At 39.9% G+C, this 25,751-nt stretch overlaps 2 protein-coding genes across 2 annotated transcripts; both read right to left on the reverse strand.

Annotated features, from left to right (window-relative positions):
- Positions 1-13,309: 13,309 nt before the first annotated feature.
- LOC123474125 lies at positions 13,310-14,221 on the reverse strand. The gene is made up of 3 exons (XM_045175977.1): positions 13,812-14,221; positions 13,562-13,725; positions 13,310-13,458 (listed from the first exon to the last, which is right to left on the reverse strand). Exons 1-3 carry the CDS (start codon positions 14,017-14,019, stop codon positions 13,348-13,350), a joined length of 483 nt encoding a protein of 160 aa, XP_045031912.1. The 5' UTR covers positions 14,020-14,221; the 3' UTR covers positions 13,310-13,347.
- Positions 14,222-17,996: 3,775 nt separating this feature from the next.
- On the reverse strand, positions 17,997-19,022 carry LOC123474316. The gene is made up of 2 exons (XM_045176261.1): positions 18,473-19,022; positions 17,997-18,381 (listed from the first exon to the last, which is right to left on the reverse strand). The coding sequence occupies exons 1-2, from the start codon at positions 18,913-18,915 to the stop codon at positions 18,321-18,323; spliced, it is 504 nt and encodes a 167-aa protein (XP_045032196.1). The 5' UTR covers positions 18,916-19,022; the 3' UTR covers positions 17,997-18,320.
- Positions 19,023-25,751: the final 6,729 nt, after the last annotated feature.

Below are 25,751 nucleotides of genomic sequence, written 5' to 3' on the forward strand. Positions count from 1 at the left end.
GTATTTATTCAAAAATCAATAGAGAAACAAGATTCCTTCGGTAATGTCCTTCGGGCAATTTTTTTGAAAAAAAAATTGTCTATAGACATGTAACGTGGGCCAAAGATAAACAGATTTTGGATCCAAGATTTCTAAATTTCAATCAATTTATAGTGTTCATCTGCTGTAGTCTACTGTCCGGAATTAGCAACACGGGAGCTTATGTAAAAAAATTAAAATGCAATAACGAATTTGAAGAATTTTATACAAAAAATGTACTACCGAATGCAATAGTTTTTTTAATACACTTCTGGGAATCTAACCATATCAATATTGGCTAGGATAATGTAAGTTTAAGACCTATTAAGCGACTTAAACAAATTTTCCAAAAATTAGAAAAACAATGACATTTGAAGAAAAAATGTTTTGAGTATTGAACAATTAAACTTAATGATGCCAGCGCAACACCTTACCACTACGCTGTTATTGACATAATGCGACTAGTATGAATAGCAGTTTAATTTTACATCATCTGCAGCAGTATACTGTCCGGAATTAGCAACACGGGGACTTATGTAAAAAAAAATGAGAATGCAATCGTGAATTAGATGAAGATTTTTCCTCAAAAAAGACAACAAATTGAATTGTCTTGTAAAAGCAATTTCAGGGAATGTAACCATATAAATATTACTTAGGATAGTTTAAGTTTAAGACATACTAAGCGACTTAAAAATTTAACAAAATATACGCATAAAAAGGAAAAAACTAAATAAATTTTGCGTTTTAAAGAGTATTGATCCATTGATCTTGGTGTTATGAGCCCAACACCTAACCGCTGAGCTATAACACATACATGTGGATATAGCATCTAAAATTAGTTATCTTGTCGCCGCTGTGTAACTTTCTTCTTCATAGTCTCCGTTCTGGCAGCATGTTTACTACTGCAATATAAAAAAATATATAAAAATCTACTGCTTAAAACATTTTGTTAAAGAAAACACTTACTGTTTAGTGACTGTTATACAGCCTTCTGCACTGACTGCAATGCATTGACAGTTGTAAGGTTACGCAAACAAAATCAAATTCACTGCCTAGGATTCGGCAACCAGCTAGGTAACAATTACGCAAATTAATTTTTTAAAACTGTAATAGAATCAAATGAAAAAGCTACTATACCACGTATCAAATTTTGACAGAATTTTGTACAAAATTTGGGGACGATTGGTCATTCAGGGAAGAAACGTATATGGAAATACATAATGGACATTAAACCTTCTGAGATCTACTACTACTACCCTACCCCCTATACCCCACACCCTAAAATTGTTAGAGTCCTTCAGTATATATACATATATACCCTCAGGGATAAAAACTAGTCTTAAATAAATAAAAATGAAAACACGGAAAAAATCCTAAGTTACGGCAAAATGAAAAAATCTGATTTTCATTTTGCTGTAACTTTTTCCCTAATTGCGCAAAAAAAAATCCTTTGGCTAATAAATTTTAAACATATTTATTGATTCACTTACCAAATTTCAACGAAATCCGAGTTTTGGTCGCGCATCGGATTTGTCAAATCCGCGCGGATTGACCCTGCATGCAATTTACTCAACAAAGAATTAGGTAACCAATTCTGTTTTATTAAATTTTTATTATTCAAATTATTTCATAGCAGTATTTAACATGTCAGAAATAACAATTATGTCATAAATTAAATAGAACGTTTATTTTATTTTATTTATTTTATTTTATTTTGTTTGTTTTTTCTTTCGTTCTGTTAAGGTGGAACGGTGGCTGGAGAGAAAAGATGTTTGCGAAGATGGGCAATTCGAGATCCAAGTAGAAACGGAGTGCCCATTGTTTAAAGGCTTAGAGACTCGACAAACAGTATTACTGACCCATGGTGACAGCGTAGACAAGGTTGCAGAAGGGTTGCGTTGTGTTGCAAAATCTTCGCGTCATATTATTTCCGTTATTGCTGATACTGAACGCCGTCTTTACGGATTCTAGTTCCATGATTTGACTGAAAACGATATGTTGGTTTCCTTTCCATTGAGTGCGAAACATTGATCTTAATGGCTGGTGTATAATTACAGGGCGAAAAATGTTGCATAACTTCTTGTTCGACATTTGTGGATTGCAAGGAGCAATGGGCTATCCCGCATCTGCAGCACCTACACCTGCACCAGTGAACTATCCTGCACTTCCAGCGATGCCAATTTCTGCGTCATCGCCTCCTCCGAGTCCTCCCTATTCAATGAGTTCCGCACTTCCTGTAACTACTCCTCGTCCGTATCCGATCAATTTCTCTTCAATCTATTAATGAAACATGGCCTTCCTTAATGTTGAGAGGTATGCCAAATAAACAGTACAACATAATAGAAAATACTCGAACGGTTATTCAAAATGAGCAAAGATTTAGTTATTAAAGGATCTACTGCTTTACGCGCGTGAACGAAGATATAGTATAGCAACAATTTTGGAGGAGAAAATTTCCTATGTTTGAACTAGAATAAGCAGCTTACTATTATTCACGGTTGAGCGCCTTCGGGAACTGCCCCCGAAGCAATGCCCGTGCTCCTTTTTGGCCCGTAGGCCGAGGCGGAAGTTAGTTCCTCAAGTGACCAAGTCACTTAGCATCCTACTATTATTTATTTTTTTTATTTATTTATTTTTTTTAATTTTTTTTCTTTCTTTAACACTAGCATTGTCAGGACGTTGATTCGCTAGGATGCGAATCCAACGAGCGCGAAGTACGGTCACAGTATTGGAGGAATGACCGTGTGCTTGGTTCGTGGTTTGGAGTCACAAGTGGTAGGTGCATGCTGACGTAATCTTATTACGTCGGGGTACCCATTGAGCGGCGCGTGAAATGCGGTCTACTGACAACCCCAGTGCTACTGAATTCTTTTTGTAACACCACATGCACATGCTACCACTCGAACCACTGCACCAACCCGACAATGATTTCCTACTCCTAATAATTACCTAGCATTCGTCCACTCTACTCTCCTCGCAATGAAGCAGTTTTCGTAGATCCAGTGGCTATGGTGGGGGGTTTACGGGATTTTTTTTTTAAAGACGTAGGCCACGTTACCTGATCCCGCATATTATGCGTACTGCCGTGCGGTTGGGGACTTACCACAGGCAGCTCGGGACCAAGCAACGCATATGCTACGTCAGACATCTTACCTTACCTTACTTGGGAAAAAGAAATACAAATTATTACCTTTTCAAGCTGTGTCCCGCTCGCCTGCTTCCTTTTCTGCTTTACAGCAGTTCTTCTGTAGGAGGAGTATCACTCCTACATTAAGGGAAATGACGTCTTGAAGTTACAATAATGATCTGTCAGTTGTCATTTTTGCCACCAGGTGCCGTTTACCACGGCCGGGCTACACAGATGCATCAGTTTATTAAACCACAACTTATTCTACTCCAAGCTGCTACAATGAGGCCCCCAAATACTACACAACAAATAACGCTACACCAAGCTACTATATTGAAGCTCTGAAGTACTACTATTTACACTGCCCCAAGCTATATCATTGCTACAGTTGCCTACTACACCACAACAGAAGCAACCAAGTAATAGGGCCAAATTTTAATCTTTAAATCTTTAAAAGGAAATCAAACTGACAGCTTGTATTTTTATCGCACACCTGAAATAACACCAATGCCTAAACACATTAGTGTTAACATTGATTGCGAGGCGATCTGGAGGATCCTTGCATATCATTAATAGTCTCACGAGAGATTTCAGTTCTTCTTCTGGGAATTCTCTTCCGCCGACAAAGAAACCATCTTTCCTCTGCGTCGGATACGGCTGACCGTGCGGAATTTATTCGCAACAGTAGCTATCGCGGGCTACCTGCATTATCAGAACAAATCAGATTTTTCAGTCAAATACTTTACGGAAGTCTTAAATGTCTCAGTAGTTTTTCCATGCTGGTTCTGGCTATCGGCCAAAATAGTCTGTTTTATTAATTGTTTGTCATAGCCGTACTCATGCCGATGATTTTCGTGGAACATTTTCTGCGCTGCGTCAACAATTGGTGGGTGGCTTACTTTCACTCCCCAGCAATCTGTAATTGTTTCAAGATAGACCATTCGGTTTAATTATCTTAATTCACGAAATAGATAGAACACAAATAAATTAACATAAATTAATAAACATCCAACGATGGGATACGCAATGGAATGGATGGTATCTTATGTGAAACGTTCGGTTGCTTGCCAGCTATTCACGAACGGCGTCCTGTTCACGAACTATTATCTTGCTGTCCGAGTCACGCACATCAACGTGTCCACCGTTTCATCCAGCAATGGTAGAGGAGAGTGGGGGCAATTGAGACACAGGGCAATTGAAACAAAAATTGTTTCTCTCGCCGTATAAGAGGAATTTTCTTGAAAAAATTAGGGTTAATAGAATAAGGGGGTTTACAAGTTTAGAAAAAAATTTGTATTCAAAACTTTTTAAGATATCTCGAAAAAACTGTTTTTTATTCTCCGTCTGTTAAATTTGCGTTTTAATTTTTTTGTTTTAACCCCTAAAACGCTACGCTTTAGTAATAAAATTAGTTTCAGATGATTTGCAATTCATTTTTCTACAATTTAATGTAATTTAATTTTTCCCTGCATTCTTAAATAATTTTAAATAATTAAATGTAACGATGACCCTATTGCAGGGCGATTGAAACACTTTGTTTATATTCCCTGTCTGCGAGTGATTGCATTTTTTTTGCAAGTATTTGACGTAATTCATTTTAACAAATGTAAATCATCATGTTAAGACAACTATAATACTTGTATTCGCTGTTTGGGATTTATTAAAAAAAGCATTTTTTAAAATTTAATTATTTAAATATTTTAAACTAAATTACGATCTACTTTAAGCATATTTTAAAAATCTGTAAATCGCATTGTACCTAATGGTAAAATTTGATCACACTAGCAGTTGTGGCTGCTGAGATATCGTGATTTTCATTTTATGTGGGTATGAAGAAGCTTCCTTATGGGAAAACCCACGTTGCAATTGCGTCGACACACCTTTTCAATTGCCCTGCTACCATGGCAATTGAAACACTCGAAGCGACCTCAGTTTTTTACAATTTACTACTATTATAATTAATCTTTTTTCATTAAAAAAAATATCGTTTAGTAGCTGAGATAATAGGCTACAATTCTATATAATTTTTCTATTAAATTTTTCAGTATTTTTTTCAAGAAATACAAAAAACCAAAAAGTGTATCAATTGCCCCCACTCTCCCCTACTATCAAAGATTGTGTATGAAATGAAAAGATATTATTGAATAATCTATCTGATTTTGAATTCAGTTATTTCAGGTAGCCTTTCCGGTATAATTTTTAGTTTTAGCGAATGACTTACCCAACGCCAGGTCATGGCAAACAAGTAAGCCAAATTGAGTTTTTTTATTAGCTCAGTTGCATAGCATAAATTAATGCGGTCACCGAAATCTATGGCGCTCTCAAGAACTTTCCATCCTTCATCATCGTCCATCGTTAACTTGTGGAAAATTCTCACCATCCAGCCTATTGGTTTGGTTTGTTTAATTTTTTCCAAAATTAATCGAGAAAAATAGGGATTGCAATTTGTCATTTAATTATTTTTCAAAACTTATTCAACTGGATAACAAGCCAATGGGACGCTATTGATTGTTTCCTTAAAAAATCTTAAAAATTGGCTGACAAACTTGGGCGCTGAAAGGTTGCCATAAAGTGGATAAGCAATGATTTTTTGATGAGGATCTCTCCAATCAGCATCACGGCTGCAAACTGATTTGAATGAGCCTCTATAGCCACGACGAAAAGCTCTCGCTCCAACATGGCGATGTAATTCGAAATTGATCGAGAGTGCGTAGCACTATCAAAGATCAATTGTAATTGTGAGAGAATAAGGGAGAGAGACCTGAACTGTGTTGACCTAGTGTATTATAGCTCTTTACAGCTGATTTTTTTTTGGTTTTTTTTGTTTTTTTGGTTTTTTTTTTCTTTGTCGAGGTGGGAGGTGATACGCCCCCTTTTGCTTCAGACCTTTTCGTCATATTCCTCTTTAGATTGGTCGTCGGAATTTATCAGAATCTGCCTCTGAACTGTTGGCTGCTACCTCGCCTCTGGGTATACGAAAAGAAAATTGAATGCAGCGAGCATAAGAGAAGGTCCTTGAAAGGGTTGGGGGGGTGGATTACACAGTTCAGGTCTCTCTCCCTTATTCTCTCACAATTACAATTGATCTTCGATAGTGCTACGCACTCTCGATCAATTTCGAATTGTGGTCGAATGTTCGATTCGACCTGAACTGTGTTCTTTAAAGCCCCCGCGTCGCCTATTCCAGACTCAGGACTATCTCCGCCGGTGTGGGCTCTTTGTCCAATTCCCGTCTGTAGAATTTTGCGAACGTGGATTCCGACGACCAATTGGCCGCCTTGAGGATGGCCTGGATGGGTACTCCCCGGGCTGCTGCCCGCGAGGAGGCCGCACCTCTTGTAGAATGAGCCGAAAACGTCTGCGTGTCCACACCCCCCTCGTGTAACTGCCTCTTTATCCAACTCGCTATGGTTGATCCGACGACGGGTTTATGTGGTCTGACGGAGCCGATGAATAAATTTTTTTCGTTTGCCGAGTTGCGCAGATCTTCCGTCAGCTGCATATATCGTTCCGCTGCGGCTACGGGATCGACCTGGTGGTCCGACAATCTCTTGATCGAGAACGACTTAAGCGCTCCTCTTTTTTGTGTCTTCCTGGGTCTCAAAAGAGAGAAGTTCATCCCCACCCCGTCTATTACTAAGTCTTCTCTCGAAATAGCTGCCAGTTCTGATACCCGCAGGAAAGCTGCTAATGCGAGTAAAGTAGCGAGTTTACGAGCGAGCGCTCCTATTTCCAGCTCCTCGTTTTTAAGTTGCCCTAGATGTCTAACGATACTGTTCACATCCCACGTTCGTTCATATCTAGGTTTGGGTGGGTTTGTATTGTAAATCCCTCTCATCAGCTTGACGACTAAGGGATGTTTTCCGATCTGGTGGCCCTCGATTGGATCCAAAGTTGACGACAGCATTGACCTGTAGATGTTTATTGAGCTGTAAGCTCTGTCTTCCCAATGGCTCTCAGAGAGGAACAGTAAAATATTAATTATGTCGTTTCGAAGGGGATTGTGACCCCTTCTACTGCACCAACCGCTCCAAGCCAGCCAGGCGGACTGGTACGCATTTCTGTTGGCCCCCCGTGCGCTGGCCAGCAGAAGCTGGCCCACCTTCTCCGGAATGCCCTGGCTACTGTAACATCTCCTGATAACTTCCAAGCGATCAGCTGGAACGTCTTGGACTCGCACAGGGGGTGGGGTTCCCCTCGGCTGGACGTTAACAGGTCGGATTGCGTGCGGAGGAGTATTGGGGTGTCGCACGCCAGATCCAACAGCATTGGGAACCAGGATTGGCTCGGCCAGTAGGGGCAAACTAGGATCAGAGTCGCCTTCTCGCGTACCACCTTGGATAAGCAATCCTTGATCAATGCAAAGGGAGGGAAGGCGTACCCGTTGCGTCCCGTCCAGCTGAAGGATAGGGCGTCCGTCTCTGCTGCTCCCGGTTGAGGATACCAGCTCGAGAATGTCTCCAACTGGGCATTCCATAGGGACGCGAACAAATCTATTGCCAATACCCATCTCCTCTTTATTTCCCGAAACGCTTCCTTCGCCAGTCTCCAGTCGCTCCAATCCTCCCTCATTCTCGACTCTCGATCTGCGACACCATTAAGAGTTCCGGGTAAATGGCACGCTTGTAAGGTGATTTTTCGTGCTTCGCACCACCTAGCTATGTCCAGCGCTATCCTGTTCAGCTTAGCTGATCTCGCCCCCCCTATCTTATTTATATATGCCACCGCTGTAGAGTTGTCCAGTTTGAGCGATATCGTGCACGACTCGCGTTTACCCGCAAATGATCTCACCGCATGGAACCCCGCTAACAGCTCCAACTCATTGATATGTCTTGAAGCGTCAGCTAGGGTCCACGGGCCCCCTGTTCTTACGTCGTTGCACACTGCTCCCCACCCCAAGAGGGACGCATCGGCGCAAATGGTTAAGGCTGGGGGAGCGTCCAGCAACTGCTTTTCCTTTGTCAGATTGTCGGCCCGCGTCCACCATTCCAGGTCTTCTCTAGCGCCTTGGGTTAATTTTACCTTTGTCTTCAACTCCCCCCTTTCTGATCTTAAGCTACCAATGTAGAGTTTTTGTATGCTCCGATAGTGGGCTTGTGAAAACGGGATTGCCCATACCGCCCAGTTAAGGCACCCCAAAATACTAGCTAATTCCCTTAGACTTAGCAAGCCTTTCTTCAGAGCGCCGTCACACCTCCGGGCGATGTCTTCCTGCTTTGCCTTTGGGAGTTTAAGCGACGCCGAGTTCGTGTCTATCACAAGTCCCAAAAATTCAATCTCCTGTGTAGGGCTTGTAAGCGATTTTTCCCCGTTTATTACAAAACCTAAGGTGCGCAACAGTTCCGACGTTCTCTCGAGATGATCCTCCAAGGCCTCCCTAGATTGGTTAAGAATGAGAATGTCGTCCAAATAGATTATTAGTCTAATCCCCTGCCACCTCAGCAATGCTACCACCGGTTTCATTAGTTTAGTGAACGCCCACGGGGCTGACGAGAGGCCGAAGGGCAAACAGGTGAATTGGTAAATCATGCCCTCCCAGGCGAACTGGAGGTAGCGCTGGTCCTCCGCATGAATGGGTACCGTGAAGTACGCATCCTTGAGGTCCAGTTTCACCATCCAGTCATTAAGGTAGACTAAGTGCTTAATCAACCACACCCCTTCCATCTTAAAGTGTCTATACACAATAGAGGCGTTGAGTTGTTTCAGATTAATGACGGGGCGGAAACCCCCGGATTTCTTGGGTATAACAAACATGCCGCTAACGAACCCTTTCTCCTCCGCGCATCTTACGGCCTTTTTTCTCACCATCTCCTCTATCTCCCTATCGAAAACCGCCCACTGCTCTTCTCCCAAAACCAAATTCCTTGGGGCAAATTTCTGTTTAGGTCTCGTGACAAATTCCAGTCTCAACCCGTCGTAGACCACCCCTAGAACCCACGGGTCTCGCGATATTTCGGCCCAAGCCCCTGCGTGAGCTGCTATTCTGCCCCCAATCACCAGCTCCGAACTCCGTTCCCCCACCAGGTTATACTTGTATACTCTATGACATTGATCGTACCTTCCTCTGCCATTGAATGGTCTTGATGATGTTGCCCCATTAAGATTCGAATCGATCGGGTCGCCTGGTGTGATCCCGCCGAATCTTGCCAGGGTCGAGGCGCCGGTTTCCCTTGGCTGGAAGCTGTTGGACGATGTACCCTGCTGGGCGTCGTTCGGGTCATACCGCTGACGATTGGAGTGACCCATCGGTCTATCTGCATGCCCCTCATGGTGGCGAGAATGATAACCGCCATTGCGGAAAGGTTGCCCTGACAGGCGTTGGACTGGCTGTAGATTACTCAACTCAGCTTGTTGCTGAGATGATCTGACCATGGATTTCACAAACGACTTGCCAAAGAGGGCGCTAGCCTCATCACTAGCAAAGTTGTCCTGGTCGTCCAGCAGATAGAGGTAGGACGGACTAGTCTGACGGAGCACGTTCTTCCGTCGCTGCTGCGTAACCTCATGGAACGCATCCCCCAATAACTGCAAAGCATCCTTCACCGCCTCCCGATGCGTATCGTCTTGGATCTTCTCGCTCGACAGGAAAAACAACGGGTTGGCTGCGTCCAGAATCTTTTGCTGCACGCCGTACAATGACCTCTCGTTCTGGTCGATCGTGTTCTTGGACGCCGACGATCCCTTCACCTGTCTGAGGCGTTGATAGAGGGCATCGTCCAACGACGGGCCCTTAAACGCTGCCGAACGCTTCTTGACCGAGACCAGGTATCGTTCTCTCATCCTCTTACCGTCCGCGGACCCCAATCCTCTATTAAACGGTTTAAACAGCTTCCGACTTCTATCTTTTGATAGCTTGAACTTTATCACAGGGTCTTCTTCCCTACGCCTCTTTCTCGGTTTCTCTGTTCTTTCTTCCCTTTTCCTGCGTCTACTCCCGCCTTCTAGTGGCACCTGTGGGTCGTGTGGTATCTCGAGAGCCAAGGATGCCTCCCGTTCGGGGGTCCTCGATGGGCCTGGTTCACCTGTGACTACTGATCCCGATTCCTCTGCGTCCACCAAGCTGAGAGCTTCAGCCTCTCTAGCTCTCCTTACTGCCCCATTCGATCTTCTTGACGATCCACGCGATTCCCTTTCGCTATCACTGGAACTATCCGTACTGGCACTAGAGCTAGACATTACCGCGCCGTAACAGAGCTAGAAAAGGTCTGAAGCAAAAGGGGGCGTATCACCTCCCACCTCGAAAAAGAAAAAAAAAAAAAAAAAAAAATCAGCTGTAAAGAGCTATAATACACTAGGTCAACAAAGTTCAGGTCGAATCGAACATTCGACCACAATTCGACGGGAGGAAACAAGTAGGCTATACACACAGAACTATCGCGGCTAGCCCCACGATCACTACCTTAACAGGACGCTGAGGCGAAAAACGTCGCATGAGAAGCCGCTCAGCATCACCCAGGTGGTAGTTTCATCGTCGTAGTTTCACTTTTTAAATTTTTTTTTACGAAAATTGGGATGCATCAAAATCAGCTACTAGGCTACTCGGGGCAGCCACTAGTCCGTCTCCGTCAACTAGTAACGTTATCAAAGTGTGCTTGCGAGTTCCGGACTATATGACCGCTTAACATTCGGGCAAAACAACTCAATCTTCATTTTTTGGTATTTGAAGCATCTGCTTCAACTTACCGTATACAGAAAGAAACGTATAGTTGTCAATCAGTTGGTCTTAATTGCCTTGTATTTTAAGTCTCTTCCCAGCAATCACATGGCTCCAACAATTATTTTCAGGGCCTGATGGTACACGTCAACGTTATTAGGGACCTGAACTGCCATATGTTCAGTTCCCAACAGGATGTGGTGGGAAACAACAACGTGGAGTCATTACAAGCTAAATCTGGTTTAAAAAAAATAAATAAAAAAATGATAAATAAACTGAATGGAACCCCTTTTGATCTTGTATATAGCCTAGTTTTGAGAGAATGTAATAATTGGAATGAAATGAGGAAATCGACTGTTATCTTCAAATATTACTCTGAATTCATATCGGAATGGCATCCCGACACCCAGTGTCTGTGAGTTCTTGGGAAACTAATTCTTGAAGAATGGGGGAGTGAAGGACGAAGATGAGCAGTCTTATAGCGATCGTTTCATTTTGTCACTCTCTTTTGGGTTTACGTTGTGTGAAATGTGCACACAGTTATCATTCTTTTTGTTCGGTTGTGTCTTTTGTACTAAGTTTCAAATTGGTTTTCGTTTTTCAAATCAATTCTTTTACCTTTTTAAAATAGTAGTTTGAATTCATTCCAAATTTCAAAAATTTAAGAGTTCATCAAACTAAAATAGAAACAGAAGTGTCCTGAACCCTTTGCTAACGTTACGGCATCCCTTTTGTGCCGTGCTAATATATCGTAGCCTAATATAAGTGAGAGAAGCATGCCGTAAAATAATGGAACACTGCGGCCTTCTAGGTTTATTCGGACAGAAGTCGTCTGGATGCTGTTTTGTCAAATTGACTCACCTATTAAGTGCAGTCAGTAATGTGTGGTCTGGTGTTCAATCCCCACCAAAGACTTTTCTTTTTTTCCGTTTTAGTCAATGGTAGACTAGTCTACTATTATATTATATTCTAAATTCACTGAATTTCATTGTACATTTACAAGGGTTTCACTAGAAAATGACTGCTTCGGTACTGATGTTTGCTTTTTTTTCTAAAAGTTTTTTTGCTTCAAGTAATTCTATAGTATTTCTATGTTATTATTGTAAAAATACTTGTTCCAAAATCCTTTACTATTACTCGAGTTTTTTTATTGTAATTCTTGAGTAATTGCCAAGTAAATTTTTACCTGGGGTGGTATTTGCTGGGCGACATTTTTTTGGACATGGAGCTTTCAGTATTGCTTCTGTATACACCGCCTGCCTACGAATAAGCCATCTCTTCTCTCCGTCGGATACGGCTGACTATTCGGGAATTTTTCACAGCAATAGCTATCGTGCGCTATCTACATGTTAGACACATCACATTTCTCAGTTATGTTTTTCTGGGAACTGAAATTCTCCAAACAGTTTTACCATGCTAGCTGGAGCTATCGGCCAAAAGAGTGTATTAAGTAATTGTTGGTCATAGCCGTAGGTAAGGGTGCCAACGGTTCGGAACTAACCGAACCGGAACCGAACCGTCATCGGTTCATGTCGTTATCGGAACGAAACTCGATCGGTATGATTCTTTGGCGGTTAGATCGAAGTAAAACCGTGTGGACCCGAACCGAAGTGGGACCCCACAATATAAAAAAATCTCTATTATAAATAAGCTCAACGTTATTTAAATAATTAATAGTTATTATTATAATAGTTATTAATACTTTAAATTTCACCTTAAGAGGCAAATTATACGCTATACCATTGGTCACACACGGTTTTTTTTTTTGTTTTTGTCGAATTTTCTTTGGGCATCGTGAAGAATAAAAACTTTTAAAGTTCGTATCATACCCAACTCATACTCTGCTTTTGAACAGTATATTGGATTTATGTTGGATATGCAACACATTTAAGTACACCCGGTAAGAGGCTTGAACGCTTGACGTCAGGATTTACAGTCCTGCGCGTTACTAGATGATCTATGCGATTCATACCAAATGTGCGACTAGTGTTAAACTTATGAATAAATTGCGGAAAGGAGAAAAAATTGTTTTGAACATTGGCCACAAGTCGCAGCACTGTACAGGGACAAATGTCCCAAGGCGCCTGTGAGTGGGTGCACAGAGGGACATCCCGATGCCTGGCCATTACTGTAGATTGCTATGATGTAACCCCATCCCACAAAAAATCCATCGGTACGGTGCGAAACGGAGCGCATTGTTTTTGTTTGCTCCGAAACCGCGCTTGTACCGTTCTGGGACGGTTCGGTTCGGTTCGGATCCTTGATTTTTCCATCCGCGGTACGGTTACGGTTCGGAAAACCGTCGGTTTTTGCGAACCGTTGGCACCCTTAGCCGTAGGTATGCCGATGATTTTGATGGAACATTTTTTGCGCTGTGTCAACAATTGCCTTACGATTTTGGCTGATTTTCACTCCCCAGCAACCTGCAATTGTTCAAAAAAGACCGTGTTCGTGATTGTGCATTCACAGAATGGCTGCAAATAAAAATCAACTAACATCCAACGAAGGTTACGCAGTGGTGAGGGTGGTCTCTCATGATGTGAAAAGCTCAGTCGCTTATTGCCAGCCATTCACGAACGGCGTCCTCTTCGCGAGGTATTACCGCAGTGTCTGAGTCACGAGACATTAAAATGTCCACCGTTTCATCCAGCAACGGCAGCTATCGAAAATTGTATTTTATTGAATAAATTTGTGAATCCAGTTATTAAAGGTAGCCTATAGCCTATATCCGGTATAATTTTTAGTTTTACAAAATGTCTTACCCAGCGCCAGGTCATGGCAAACAAGTCGGCCAAATTGAGTTTCTTGATTAGCTCAGTTGCATTGCATAAATCAATATGGTCTCCGAAATCTATGGTGTTCTCAAGGACTTTCCATCCTTCATCATCGTCCATTGTTAAATTGTGATAAATTCTCACAACCCAGCCTTTATGTGTTTTTTTTTATCAATTGGGAAAATAACTTTTTCTGTTCACGCACGATTAATCATATTTTGATTGTGATTTTTCTTACCTGGATAGGCCAAAGAAACGTTACTAAGTGTCTCGTTAAAATATCTTAAATGCTGCAAAAATTGGCGATGATAAGTTGCCATAAAGTGAATAGCCAATGACTTTTTGATGAGGACCTCTCCGATCAGCATTGCGACTGCAAACTGACCTGAATGGGCCCGTATAGCCATCATGAAAAGGTTTCCCTCTAAACTGATGATGCCAATCATCCGGTAGTACGTGGACACACAGAACTATCACGGCCAGTCCCAGAATTGCCAAGAAAACGGAGCGTTGAGAAAGACGTCGAATGAGGAGCCATTCAATGTCGACCAAGCATCTCATGATTTTCCTCTTTTTTCGTGTTTGTGTGTGTGTTTTCTTTTCTAAACGTAGGCGCGGAAAATATTAACTTCTACTCGTGCAGCCACTTGCTCGTCAACTAACGTTGCAAATTTGGCTATATATGAGGTTCCACTCTCTGACCGTTTAACATCGGAGGAGGAGCAACTCAGTTACGTTTCCGCTCATCATTTTTGAGTAACCCTGACATATGTTGCAACTTAGTTTAGTCTAGAAAGAACAGGGTGGTCGCGAGGGAATATCTACTCCCTAGTGAATAACCGCAGAGGAATTTTTTTTTTATGGGCGAAATATTCAAAGTGACCGCCATGGTTATTTGCCTCTTGGATTCTTTTCCTGTCCAAATGCGGCGTTCGTCAATCTTTTTTCTTGTGATTTTGTTATTTATTTTACCACCACGTTTCTCGTGTTCACATTCATAAATTTTGTTTGCTTGCGTATAAGGGGAAAAATATACTTTGGATTTAGCTAGTCTACTCTTATATTAGTTTAGTATGCCTAGACTAAATGAACAATGTGATGTTTGTTAAAGATATAAACTTATTAAATCATATGCAATTGTTCAGTGTATAGTCTACGTGGGATACTGCAAGGAATTTTTGTGTTTAAACACAAAGGACAAGAGAAGCTTTGAAAAAAGGCCAACGTCAGGGACTTGTTTCTTTTCAAGGTAATTTTCGGAACAAAATTTGAATTGTAAAAATATTTGTTTAAAGCATTGTGTTTTTGACATCACAAAGGAACATGAATATAATAATCTATACAAATTTGGACGAAGATTAAATATCGAACGATGTAAAGTTTAGTCATTTTTGTACCCTCTGTAACCCCTATAAGCTAAATAAAAACTTTTATTATTAATTGTGGGATTTTTTTTCCTAGTAGCTTCGATGCACCTGAATGATAGTCTATCCAGTTGAACGACGTGTGATGGAGCAAAGGAAAATCCTTAATATAGATACTTTTGTATTCCAAATTTGTTGGATATCTTCACTGGCTGTGACTTATCTGCAGGTTCTTGATCAATATTTCTTGATTAACTAGTAATCGCTAATGTCTTTTAGTTTTGTTTTCACGGTCGCAATCTTCAAGTGTTTCATTAGATGATGCATCAGTTGTATATATGGCCTACCTAGTACGTCAGTCGACCACATGGATGGAATGGTGCTAATCAAACTGTTGACTATTTTAACATTCATTCAGCCAGTTCTCACGTATATACGTTTTTGTTCACTAGAGAAAAAAAAAAGAGAAAAAAATGGCAAAACAATCAGCTAGTCGTCCTTGTATGGCACCTTTTGTGAGATATGCAACAACAGCAACTCTTTCGATTCATTGTAAAAAAAAAAAAAAAAAAAATCCGTTGATGGCTGTGCTTCGTTTAAGATGCCATTCCTGATGGAATATATGTTCTTTACTCAATTTCCTGGTTAGTTAAACATTTCTTCTCTTTAGTGATTTCTGTGAAGCGCCTAGGATCTTGGCGCCCTAAGTTAGTTGACTCTAAACTTTGTATAATTGCAGCCATTTCCGACGGGGTTTTCCTTCCAATTTGTAAATGACTTTTTCAACGACATTTTCCTTCTCTTTTTTTCTCTCCTTAAATTAGACGGGCAGTATGCAAATTTCCGACATCTTGCGTTAGTTCAAAAAAAAGACGGCATTTTTTTTTCTCCGTAAAAGCGAACGAAGCAAATTTTGTCAATCCATATTCCTGTAATTTCATGCAACTGCGATGCGTAAAGAAAACAAAATGCTGTATTTCAACATGTTTCCTGGAATGCAATGTGTAGCATTTTAACGCAGGATTTTCTTTTTTATAGTTTGACTAGCAGAACGGCAGCTTGTTTACGCTTATATAGTGAATGAGTTCGAACAAGAAAGGCGTTTTTATTTTGTCCTTCAGCGAACGAAGAAATTTGCTTAGTCGAACACTAGATCATTGTATTTTACTTTTGAAGCGATGGGTTGGTCACCCTGACATGCCTCTTATTACTTGCTCACCATTTCTTTTGACCGCAACCTTTTTCATTTTCATTTTCTTCTCTTTTTGAACTCGAATAAAAATGAATCGAATACTCTACTTTCTGTATTCTGGTTCGTTTGAGAAAACCTGTTATCGCTCATCTGGAGTGAAGCCAAAAAAATGTGAACGTAAGAATTTTTGAGGGCATTGGACCCGTAGAGTCTGAGACAGTTTGATATTTAAAGAACAGAAGGTTGCCCAACTTCTGACAGGTAACTTGTTAATAGACTTGCGCGCGTAACATCATAGTTACGATATAAATGTTTCGGCGTGACGTTTGCAAAATTGGCAAATTTTTAATGGCTTAGGAATAGCCTACATTTTTGAATTAAAGATTGGAAACGTGAAGTGTAAAGCATTCTAATGCACACACAATAAAACATTTGCAATTTTATTTCTTCCCTTTTCGTGTAGCACAAGTGATGGGCGTTGCACTGATTTCTTCGCTGACGATTGTCAGAGGTCGGCTAATTTAGATCAAGGAACTCAGGAGTCTATACGCTTCTACCTTGCTCTTCTATTCTCCGTACGCGTTCAATCCAGCATCCGTCCCGCTGATACTCCCTCCCTCAATCAGTCCACAATCTACCATAAACGATGGCATTATCTATACAATCGAAAGGATTGGGTTTAATCGACCTTGTTGTTTTGAAGAAATTAACATCTAGACTATAAGCCAGTTAAATGAAACGGTCAAGAATCTCACAAATTCGAACAGTCAAGGTAATTATTTTATTAAAAATTCAGCTCTTTAATGTATTCCAGCCTATACACATTTAGCCTACTGTATTTCAAAGAAGAAAGGAAAAGTTGTAACGGTTGCACTTTTGTTGTTTTTCACTTGTGTGGTAAATTCAACAATATTTTGGAAAGGGATCGAATGTGACCTGCCGACGTCCATCGGTGGCATCATGCCACAGGCATGCCAAAGTCATGTGACGATCTAAAGAAAGTAGAAAACTCAAAAAGACGGATTTCACACCATCTAAAACCCTACGAAACTCGCCACTGTTTTCTGCGACTTTACGATAAGGCAGGTAACAATTTATCTTTATTCGTCTTTTGTAATTACAAGATCAAATTTTTATGGTTTTTTTTTCTCGCTATTTTTTTTTGAATTGGTTAACAGCGATGTAAAATCTGGACCTGTTTAATTTCTATGTTCAAAAACAACGTCCACTATCTACTGGTTCGGAACCAGAGCCCTCCGAAATAGTAAAAATCAACGTATGGGAGCCGCGATGAACGCCTCAACGGGAATATTCACGCGGCGCCCCTATAAATGGAACATCTTTCTTTTTGTTCACGGGAACTGTCAACTTTGTATCTGCTTCCGTGAGTCGAAAATTTTATAATGTTGAGTTGATACTGAATGGTACGTCAGTGGGTAAGGCGCAAATTGACGAAAGTAACACGCACGATTTTCATAACGACTCCTTGCTTTTGGAAGCAACGCTTGCTTTGGCAAACGGCGATCAAATCTGGCTCAACAGTTCTCACTTCTCAGTCATCGGGCATTTCACTGGAGGGTTACAGTTATAATCTACTCATTTTACGGGCATGTTGATGGCTGAAATAATTTTCCCGCTGTTTAAGTGTTGATCACTGGGAAAACTTTTTCTGTAATGAATAAAAACAAAAGAAAAGATTTTTTTTTAAATACAAGAAATGTGATCTGGAAACAGAAATTGCTACACATACTAACTAAGATACGTAGCAATTAACTGACACAAAAAAAAATTGAAAAAAATTAAACACTGATTCACAAAATCCATTTTGTATTGGGAAATAACACTTTCAGCCAATAGAGGTTTTTCCATTTGGTTCGTGTAAGTAGAGGGAAAAGTCGGTGCGGCTAGTCGACTAGTGCGCACCATGGCGGGGGATAGCCGAAACTTGCTGCAGACTTTGCTTGATCCAGCCAATAGACACCGTAAGGCCATGTACTGTAACCTGTCAGGCTGTCAGCAGCAAAAGTGAAACCTGTTTGATTTCTTAAGTGTTTAAAATGACAAAAGCTTTTTGTTTGATATGTTCAACTTATCGAAAAAAAAGAGATCGCCGAAGTTTTTTCAAAGTGCCAGAATGCAACATTAACAGTAATTCAATTGAGAAAGAACTCATTGAAAGCTGAAACATAACTTAACATAACTTAACTGCCAACTGAAGAAGTGCACTTACATGTATGCATACACCACCTAACCTGTGTATTAGTAATGAAGAAAGTTGAATTACTATAATTATCTTGATAACATTCTGAATGTAAACAACAATAACATTTTGGTTGTACGTACCCTGCAATACAATCACAAAAAGCAACAATCACTTTGCCATCATTTTGTAAAGCAGCCCAAGGTCTTGCTTTTGGCAAGTTTAAAGACTGAGAATGGGTAACATGAGTACGAATCAACACAACCAAATTAGAAAGAGTAAGTGCCAATAACTTGTCAGTGAAAGTGTTTGACAAGTATTGTTCAGAGTCTAAGTTTTTGTAAGCTTCACGTCGTCCCTCTTCATCTTTGTTTTTCTCAAAAACCAAATACTGAACTAGGTGATATTTTTCAATGGAAGGGATAATTGTTTTTAAAATTTTTCCACACTTGAAAAGTGGAAGTGGTATTGCCAAAGGATCGTGACACTTTAGATGTTCTAATTGTTGGTAGTAATATTTCCGATCTTCTTCTACCACGGACAATGCAAAATGGGACAAACGATATTTAAAAATTTCTGTGGACATGAAAATTTCATGGAAATAAACACTTAAGAAATCAAACAGGTTTCACTTTTGCTGCTGACAGCCTGACAGGTTACAGTACATGGCCTTACGGTGTCTATTGGTTGGATCAAGCAAAGTCTGCAGCAAGTTTCGGCTATCCCCCGCCATGGTGCGCACTAGTCGACTAGCCGCACCGACTTTTCCCTCTACTTACACGAACCAAATGGAAAAACCTCTATACAGACAACGCAAAACATGACATAAACAACCAGAGAAAATGGCGGACATCGAAACAATTGACACGCGAAACCGCGATGTGAATTGCCTCTATTACATCAAACAGGGCCATTTTTTTTATTCTGCGATAACAAGAAGAATAATGATTCGATTTTAATCAATATTTTTTCTAGAACGTTAAACATTGCAGTCTATACAAAAATTAAAAAAAAATTTTTTTTTTTCATAACATGTAGCACTTAGGGTCTTTGTCCAATATGACCCGTGTCCAAGTTGACCCCGTTCTCCCCTATACTATAGAATTTTGACGGATTATTACTAAATAATATTTTATCTTCAGGAATTAGGGAAACTTGTAATGAGACAACAGGAGAACTTACGTCAAAACCTGCAAAGAAAAATTATTGCTCTTCTTACCTTCAAGAAAACAATTCAGAAATGTATCGATGACTTAACTTATTGCTCCACATTTTCTCTCTGCTTAATATTTCCACAAACTTTCACTAGAAAATGTTTGCTTTTCCCAATTCACTAAAAAGATTTTGAAAACAAGAAATCAGTCTTCCAAAAAAATACAGAAAAAATCGTCTTAATTCAATAAACAAGATAAACTTCTCCCCATTACTTACTGAATTGCTTCATTCAAATCAGAAGCTCACTTTCACTGTAAACTTGAACAAAAAAACATTTTTTTTTTAAACATCCCTAAAATAAAAACTAAACAAAAGACGAAAAAGTTCCCTTCGGGTACCTTGCTAACGCAGGTAGCTGACAATGTAAGAGTAAGACCGACGAGACACGTTTTGAGTTGTAGGTTGCTCTCGCAGGATGGCGGGGATCGGACGTAAGCATAGAACTAGCAGGATTCTTTATGTCATCATGTGTGCAATGCAAACACCAAACACTCCTCTGACCGAGACGCAAGTCGACAAGTAGGCTATCATCGAGGTCACGTCCCACATAACACAAGGCAGTCCGTCGGATGTCCGACAGATGTCGGGATCGGATGTTGAGTACATCTTTTTGATATCCTCCGGACAGCCCGATATCCGATTTGGATGTCCTACGGATGTATTTTTTTTTGGTTTTGACCGCCCTAAACAGCGCCGTCAGACATTCTAAGGATATCCGAACGGGCTTTCATTTGGCTATAAATATGACATGTATTGGACATCTATTCATGAAAAAACATTAGGCTATACCAGGATTCGAACTCGGGTCTCCCGCATCACAGTCGAATCTTATTCCACTGTGCCAATCTACAGATATATTATGTATCATTTTCGAACAATACAATCGAATTGTTGTAAAACACTTGAGCTTTTTCGATAACAAATCACATACAGGATTTTTAAAAAGTCAAGATGATGTCGAACTTAGGTTAAACCAGAGGTGAATAAATTGAAATTAAACAATTTATGCTAAATATTTTTTGAATTTTAAACTTCAGCATGATTTATTAAGTTTAAAGTAGTTTTTTATTATTTGAAATTATAATCCTATCATAAGTATACTTGCTTTTCATATTATTAGATGCCGAATAATATTTATTTTCTGTGAGTTAATTTTCAATGGCTTGGTTCCCATAAGCTAAACGGAAAGCTTGTGCAAACAAACTCACGACTTTCATATATTTTATTCATTTTTTGTAATAAATTTTAAAATAAACCATCCGGCAAATAGATCATTACTCCTTTATTTTTTAAATTTTTCATTTTAAATGCTGGACTTCAAATAAAAATACGTTCAAGGGAAAAATTTGAACACGGTTAAGTTTTCCCCCTCTCAAGAAATTTTGACAATTAATAATGAAACTTAGTGATCGGCCCCAAATTAGTTCTAATCGAGTTAACCGCCCTGCACCGATAAAGTGCATTCGGGTTTGAAATGAGGTGCCATTTTTTCAACCGGGGCGGTGCGGGAAAAAATTTGAGGTTAACCCGTTGCCCCGAAGCAATAAAAAAATGCCGTTCTTTCGGTTTCAGAGTAAAAATCGGGGCAAGCGGGTAGAACGAGCTATAATCGGGGTTGTTATCGGATAGATCGGGTCAATCGATAATGTTTTTTGCATCGATGAATCGATTGATTGCAATCCAATTGATTGCAAACCCCAATTGAATTCGGGGAGAAGAATTTTCCACCCTGAGCCACGCCTCCTTGGCCCGAAATGAGAAACCCGATTTGCAAAAAAGCGCCCCGATTGGCTCGAGGCCGATCCTTAAATGAAACAATTGAAAATCTTTTTGGCTGTTGGAAGGAGGTCCGTACAATATAATTTTCGCACATCCATTGCACTTCCAAGGTGACTAGCCGACGGACATCCCTGGAACTACCCATTGAGTACATAGATATCTAACGGATGTTCGGCCATGATTCGGACATCCGACGGCTGAAATGTGCTATATGGGGTAGGCTAGCTACTTTACTGTCGATTTCGGATGGCTGTACTTTTCTGCACTGGTGCAATTGCCCCGAGAAAAAGTTGTTCGAGTGGTAATCTTAGTGCAATCCACTTTTTCGGTGCATCGAATTTGTACAGTATCCTGCACAAAAATGCGAACACCGATTTAATTTTTTAAAGCCACCTATTGGCGGGGTAATGGGTTTTTTGTTTGTTTTTCTTTAAGGGGGAGGGTAGACGGGGTGATGGACACGACAGGGTAGGGTAGGGTATGCCTTAAGGTATTACGCTTTAAGGCAAGTTACAGGTCGGGACATTTTTGCAACCCCCAGGGTGGTGTGTTTTTTAAAACGACAGTTGGAAATTTAGGGCTTGGGCATGGTAATGTTGCTTACCGAAACAATTAAGCTTATGTTCCAGCTGCCTGTAAATGCTTACGTCGCTGTCAATGGCGTAGGTGTAGCGTTTCTGAATGTGGTGCTGGAGATCGGTGTTCGATTCCAGATGAGGTGATGAGTTAATATTGTTAACTTACGAGAAATTCTCGTTCACATATAAAATAAATTTTCATCGAGCAATATATGCTTTTTTTGTTTATTAAATAATTTTAAAAATAATAATCTCCTTCGTTCTAGAGAAATTAATATTCCCAACAAATTCGAATAAAGAATATTATAATGATACCTATATTTTGCAAATCCTTTTTGGGAGTCGAACACTGATCTACGGCGGCGCAATCAGAGGCTCTACACATATGCCATCGGTATCGAAGTAATTGTGCACAGGCAGCTTTATAATTTATTTGGGTAAGGAGTATTACACAGCCTAGGTCCAACATTTACAACTGTCGTTTTAAAAAAACACACCACCCTGGGGGTTGCAAAAATGTCCCGACCTGTTACTTGCCTTAAAGCGTAATACCTTAAGGCATAAAAAAAATGTCTAGACTTACCCAACCCTGCCCTATGTGTCCATCGACCCGTCTACCCTCCCTCTTAAAGAAAAACAAACAAAAAACCCTTTACCCCGCCAATAGGTGGCTTTAAAAAATTAAATCGGTTTTCGGATTTTTGTGCAGGATACTGTAGGTTCCAGTGCCACTCCGGCACCGTCCGAGGTCACTCGAAAACTGCACTTTCTTGCCCGACCTTTTTCAACACAGTCTTCATCTGTCCACGGAAACAGATCCGTTTAGATTGTCGGTCAAAAACGGATCCTCCAAGTGGTGGGGAACGGAGTTGTTTCCGATCACTCTGCGTACGGCTCATTCTGATTCGTTTCCGTTCGCGGGTTTTTCAAATTTCTAACTTGCCGAATATACTCAACGGATTAATATCCGTTCGCTGATTTTTTTAAATGACAGAATATTTAGCGTCAAATTCAGATTTCAAGTAAAAACTAAAAAACAAAAATGACAAAACAGGAAAATTTTCTAAAAACCTTAAAACATGAGTTATACATTAAAAAACAAAAGAAATACAAAGTTGAGAAATACAAAAAACGGTAAGTGTTTTACCTAAAATCAGATGTCCTTCTGGCAAAATTAGCTAAAAAAAACTGAAAAGCAAACATCGCTTCACATCAAATAACGTTGATGGTAAGTAGGCCTACGCCTAATTTCACCATGTTCGATTAATTTTGTATTGTTTATAATTTGTTGATTCAGATGTAGAAGATATTGAGAATAGTGAAGCTTCCACTGAAGACTTTGAAACATTCGAATAAATGTTGGTCGAATAAATAGATGGTTGTAACCCAGCAGAGGAAGACATTGTTAATTTTGAAGCAACTGCAACTAATCATGATGGTATGAAATACTAAAGACCAGTCAATCAAATAATGTAAGTTAAATCAAAAAATTTGTATTTGAATAGAGTCAGCTGTTCCTTTTGAGCTATACTTAAATAGGCTTCAAAGTGATTTTGAGATATCGGACAGTGAATTTCAAAATACTGACAGTATGCAAGATAATGAAGATAAAATGAAGAAACATGCTAAGCGAATGTGCCAGATTGCTGAAGACTGGGACGAGCACTGGGAAAGAGTGGTGGAAGTTCATATTGGGAGCTATGCTACACTTCTATCGCTGTGTTGGAATTGCAAAACTTCCCTGACATCTTGTTATATTTGCTGCCTTTGCTGTATGAAAACTTTTTGTCCAGAATGTGACATCCAATTTCATTTGTGGAATGCATTTCACCAACGTCAACTATTGTTCAATGCTGAATTGATTAAATTAAGATCCAGGGATTTTTGGGATCAAAATTTATCTGTTGTTGTTGAAAGAGGTAAAAGTAACATACTTTTTTAAAAAATGAAATGCTAACTTTATTCAAAATTATTTTAGATGTTGCTGTTCCGTGCTTCATTCCTCCTCGCTGCAAATCCTGTCGAAGGTTGAATACATTGGTTACAGAGCCCAAAAAAAATAAATTTATGATAGTTATCACGCTTCTAGGTAAGTAAAATGTATAAAATATTTTTTCTCTGTTTGAACTTGGGAGGCAGATATTAATTTGTAAGGAATCAAACGTGTGTTTTATTCTTTAAAGGTTTTATTTATTTAACTCACAGGTAGATTTGACTTAAACGCAACATCTTTTAAATGCAGTCACCCTGCGTGTGGAATAACCGAGGAGGCATCCGTGCGGAACTATGTCGAGTCTGGATATTGGCCCGGATCCCCAACAAGAACCTGCACTCTCTTCACACAAACCTATATGACTCATTGGTTTCAAACAAAACATCAAATTCCATCAACAGCTGCAATGAAATACATGGAGGTATCAAGAAAATGTCCTCCGAAGGCGGTAGGGTAAGTAATAAATTAAAATTAATATCTTAAAAGCAGTGTACTTATAAAATCATAATTTGCCTTTCAGAATCTGGTTATAAACTCTATAATGTTTCGGACAGCCAGCAGCCAATTTTCCTACATTAACCACATGATTGACCTTGACATAAAGCAAGATGAGAAAATGCGATGTAAAGCATGCGTTTCACCTTGCATGTATAGTCACTTCGACGTGATCTTTAAACTTTATCACTATAAAGCAGATAGGAGGTAAGGAAATAATATATAAAATTCTTATCAATGTCTGTTAGTAAATTTTTATTATTTAGTGGCCATTTCAAGTCTCTATATGGGGATTCTGTAATCGTGAGTGACGAAAAAATTGAAGCGCATGTCGCCGAGATTAATAAATTAAAACATCAGGTCAGTTGCATTTATTTATTTTTGATGTCAGTTATACAGCTAATACCTTTATTATTATACAGAAAGGTTATGACAACTGCGGCAACTCGACATATAGGCATAGACTACAAGGTAAAGACTGAACTCCCCTATAACCCTCCTGAAGCGATGCTCCTGCATGTCGGTAGGGGTCAGGTCGTACGGTTTCCAGTGGATATCAGTCGTTTCCCCTTTTCCCTACTGATTACGTGCTTCACACACACGCATTTTCCGACATGCAGGAGCATCGCTTCAAACGATTCCTCTCAGGCTTATGGAGCCGATCGCCGTCTTTACTTCGTAGTCTATGATAGCCTATAAGGCAGGAAAAGAAACTACGTCGCGTCACCGCACCCAGGATGAAACTGGACTCGGTAGTGCTTGTTGTCGGCGCGGAGTTGTTTTGGTTGCCGCAATTTTAAAAACGGGAGAAAATTATCGCATTGTTGTAAAAATCGTAGAACGATAAAAATTTTTTCGTTTTATCGCCAAGGTCCAGTTTTGTGCCAGAGCGATAAAACTAAGATTTATTTTTCCTTCTACGATTTTTTTTATTTTTAACATTTTACTTCAAATTTTACTGAAATCGAAAGCTCTTGGCAAGATCTTTCGATTGCCGTAAAATCTAAAATTTTCTGACTTACAGTTCGGCTGGTATTAATTATTCAATTTTTCAAACTTTTCGGGAGAGGGGGGGGGCGTACTTGCACACTCAACTTCTAGCCCGTCATTTGAGTAGTTTTCTTCACAGAAACTTATTTATATTGTAATTTTTGCAATCCTCTTTGCACGAAGAACACAATGCCTACAAGAACGACGATCTGAAACATAGTTTTACTTCAAATATATCCAAACAGAAATGGACCAATCATCAACGAGCATGAAGGCGGCCATCATTTTTACGTGCCACTTTAAATTGCATTCATGTACAACTAAAAACTAACCAAGAAGCTTAGTGTTCGTTATTTTTAAACTTCTTATCGC

This window comes from Daphnia magna, linkage group LG7 (assembly GCF_020631705.1).
Source record: "Daphnia magna isolate NIES linkage group LG7, ASM2063170v1.1, whole genome shotgun sequence".
Classification (NCBI taxonomy): Eukaryota; Metazoa; Arthropoda; class Branchiopoda; order Diplostraca; family Daphniidae; genus Daphnia; species Daphnia magna.